The sequence below is a fragment of the Lolium rigidum genome, chromosome 2, assembly GCF_022539505.1.
Source record: "Lolium rigidum isolate FL_2022 chromosome 2, APGP_CSIRO_Lrig_0.1, whole genome shotgun sequence".
NCBI lineage: Eukaryota > Viridiplantae > Streptophyta > Magnoliopsida > Poales > Poaceae > Lolium > Lolium rigidum.
Window position 1 is genome coordinate 211647419 of NC_061509.1, and position 3981 is coordinate 211651399.

The following is a 3981-nucleotide window of genomic DNA, read 5'->3' on the forward strand; positions in this document are numbered from 1 at the left end:
GCCAACAGTGTGTGTTCATCAAAAGCTCAAGACACTAAATACAGCAACTCATTCGACACAGCCGGCAGGGTTATTCATTTCTTTGGCACTCTGAATTTAACCTTGGACTGTCACAAAGCCAAGTAGTAACAAGGACAGCACTCACAATATGAAAATAACACATTGCAGAAGGAGGACTGAGGGGCCTTGGTATTTTCCTGGGATCGAAACTAACTTTTCCATTGCAGGCAAAGGAAAGTACTACATGAGTTACAACTAGAAGTTGGATCTCACTACAGAAGACGCCATAGCCAACCACCAGATTCGCAACAGATTTTACTGAACTAACACACGGGGACAGGGGAACTAAAGCAGAACGCAACAAGAAGAAACGGCAGGCAACCAGCATGGCCCGTTCGCCGTCATCACCAAGGGACTGACTCAGCCGCCGAAGCCGTAGAGGGTGCGTCCCTGGCGCTTGAGCGCGTAGACGACGTCCATGGCGGTGACGGTCTTGCGGCGCGCGTGCTCGGTGTAGGTGACGGCGTCGCGGATGACGTTCTCGAGGAAGATCTTGAGCACGCCGCGGGTCTCCTCGTAGATGAGCCCCGAGATGCGCTTGACGCCGCCGCGGCGGGCCAGGCGCCGGATGGCCGGCTTGGTGATGCCCTGGATGTTGTCGCGGAGCACCTTGCGGTGGCGCTTCGCGCCGCCCTTGCCCAGGCCCTTGCCTCCCTTGCCGCGGCCGGACATCGTCGGAGTCGGAGGAGATTGGGATGAGAAGGCGAGAGAGGATTTGGAATCTGCTGTGGAGGTTGTGGGTGCGGTGCGGAGGAGATGCGGATTTGAGGCCGGATTTATAGGAGGGAGCGGTGGTGGGTTTGGGAGGGGAACGGGAAATTTTTTGAGTTTGGAGTTTGAGCGGGGCGTGGCGGGTTTCGATTTTGGCGGATTGGATTTGGATGGGATGGGTGTGGGATGGTGGTGGAGGGATGCCGATCCGTGGGAGCTGGAGTGGCAGGCGTTCGATTTGGGCTGGATGGTGGTTGATTGAAGACTGCGTTCGGCGCGGATCGGTGACGTGGCTACAGTTGTGGGGGGATCGGTGACGTGGCTACAGTTGTGGGGCACTGTAGTGGCCAGCGAGAGAGTGTGAGCTGCTTTGGACGGGGCGCGTGACCCACGACTTGATTTGTGAGAGTCTACAGTGGCCCTACGCATTTGAGACATTAAAAATTGATCACGTGTATCCGTTTGTATCGGTCGTAGACACGAAATTAGCCCGCATTTTTTATTTGTAAAATAATTTACACACCGTTAAAAATAAAAAAAACATGAAAATTATAAAAAGGTCATAGCCCGCTAAAACCCTAACCCTAGCATACTCCTAGCTGTCGTTGGGCATCTGGGTCAGGTCGTCAAGGTCCGGGATCGCCCATGGCCAGTTGGGAACCGACGAGCAAATGCCGGTGCGGCCGGTGGCACAGGTGGAGGTGGAGCAGCCACGGGTGCCCACGACGCAGAGGAGGCGGTACCGAGTACTGCAGCTCCAGGTTGAATGCCCCTTCCTCCGACATGCCCGGCGGCATGTCCTCGACGGCGTACCGGGGCATCAACAGCAGCGGCTACGACATCTCCGATATGAGGATGCCAAGCATGGCAGCTCGATCTGCCTGCCCTCCTGCTACACCATCTAGATCGTGTGGAAGACTGATGACCCACAAGTATAGGGGATCGCAACAGTCTTCGAGGAAAGTATTACCCAATTTATTGATTCGACACAAGGGGAGGTAAAGAATACTTATAAGCCTTAACAACTGAGTTGTCAATTCAGCTGCACCTGGAAAAGCACTAGTAACAGGGGTGATGTGAAAGTAGCAGTGATATGAGAGCAGTAGTAATAGTAACACAGCAGCAATGGCACCAGAAGATAGTTGATACTACTTCCAATGACATGAGAACAAGTATATAATGATGAAAGATGGACCGGGGTTCCCAGCTATCTACACTAGTGGCAACTCTCCAATAACAAGTGTTGGGTGAACAAATTACAGTCGGGCAATTGATAGGATTTAAATAGCATTAAGACAAAATATCAAGATCATTAATCATGTAGGCATGTTTTCCAATAATAGTCAGATGCGTGCTCGCAATGAGAAACTTGCACAACATCTTTTGTCCTACCGGCCGGTGGCGGCCGGGCCTCAAGGGAAACTACTTGGATATTAAGGTACTCCTTTTAATAGAGTACGGAGCAAAGCATTAACACTCAGTGAAAACATGTGTCCCTCACATCACCGCCATCCCCTCCGGTTGTCCCGATTTCTGTCACTTCGGGGCCTTTGGTTCCGGACAGTGACATGTGCATACAACTTGTAGATACAATCTAAGCAATAAGTATAGAGCTCAAATCTAAGATCATGGCACTCGGGCCCTAGTGACAAGCATTAAACACAACAAGATTGCAGCAACAATAACTTCATAAACTTTCATAAAGTGCAAGCAAAACATGTAAGTATTGTCATAAAACAAGCATGGAACGATAGAAATTATGCGTATCCATAATTTCTGTCGTTCCATGCTTGTTTTATGACAATACTTAAATGTTTTGCTTGCACTTTATAATGTTTTTATGCGTTTTCCGGAACTAACCTATTAACAAGATGCCACAGTGTCAGTTCTCGTTTTCTCGCCGTTTTTGGTTCCGTAAAGGTTGTTCGGGCAATATTCTCGAATTCGACGAAACGAAGACCAAACCTCCTATTTTTCCCGGAAGCATCCAGAACACCGAAGAAGAGTCGGAGAGGGGCCAGAGGGCCACCACACCATAGGGCGGCGCGGCCTGGCCTGGGCCCGCGCCGGCCTGTGGTGGGGAGCCCCCAGGTGCCCCCCTGCGCCGCCTCTTCGCCTATAAAATCCCTTTCGACCTAAAAACACCGTAACTCTTGACGAAACTCCAGAAAGACTCCAGGGGCGCCGCCGCCATCACGAAACTCCAATTCGGGGGACAGAAGTCTCTGTCCCGGCACCCTGCCGGGACGGGGAAGTGCCCCCGGAAGCCATCTCCATCAACGCCATCGCCTCCATCATGCTCCGTGAGTAGTTCCCCCATGGACTACGGGTTCTAGCCGTAGCTAGTTGGTATTCTCTCCCCCATGTACTTCAATACAATGATCTCATGAGCTGCCTTACATGATTGAGATTCATCTGATGTAATTGGTGTTGTGTTTGTCGGGATCCGATGGATTGTTACATTATGATTGTCTATCTACAAAGTTTGTGATGTTATTGTTGCTGCAATCTTGTTATTCTTAATGCTTGTCACTAGGGCCCGAGTGGCATGATCTTAGATTTGAGCTTTATACTTATTGCTTAGATTGTATCTACAAGTTGTATGCACATGTCGTTGTCCGGAACCAAAGGCCCCGAAGTGACAAGAAATCGGGACAACCGGAGGGGATGGCGGTGATGTGAGGGACACATGTTTTCACGGAGTGTTAATGCTTTGCTCCGGTACTCTATTAAAAGGAGTACCTTAATATCCAGTAGTTTCCCTTGAGGCCCGGCTGCCACCGGCTGGTAGGACAAAAGATGTTGTGCAAGTTTCTCATTGCGAGCACGTACGACTATTATTGGAAAACATGCCTACATGATTAATGATCTTGATATTCTGTCTTAATGCTATTTCAATCCTATCAATTGCCCGACCGTAATTTGTTCACCCAACACTTGTTATTGGAGAGTTACCACTAGTGTAGATAGCTCGGGAACCCCGGTCCATATTTCATCATCATATACTTGTTCTACATGTCATTGGAAGTAGTATCAACTATCTTCTCGGTGCCATTGCTCCCGTGTTACTATTACCGCTGCTGTGTTACTATTACTATCTGCTCTCATATCACCGCTACTTTCACATCACCCCCGTTGCTAGTGCTTTTCCAGTGTGCAACTGAATTGACAACTCAGCTTGTTAAGGCTTATAAGTATTCTTTACCTCCC

General features: G+C 49.6%; 1 protein-coding gene across 1 annotated transcript; it reads right to left on the reverse strand.

Moving 5' to 3' along the window:
- Window positions 1-420: 420 nt before the first annotated feature.
- On the reverse strand, window positions 421-732 carry LOC124688069 (histone H4). The gene has a single exon (XM_047221787.1). It carries the CDS (start codon window positions 730-732, stop codon window positions 421-423), a length of 312 nt encoding a protein of 103 aa, XP_047077743.1.
- Window positions 733-3981: the final 3249 nt, after the last annotated feature.

Excerpts from the sequence above, each read along its gene's own strand:
- LOC124688069 (XM_047221787.1), bottom strand. The coding sequence starts at position 732 with ATGTCCGGCCGCGGCAAGGGAGGCAAGGGCCTGGGCAAGGGCGGCGCG.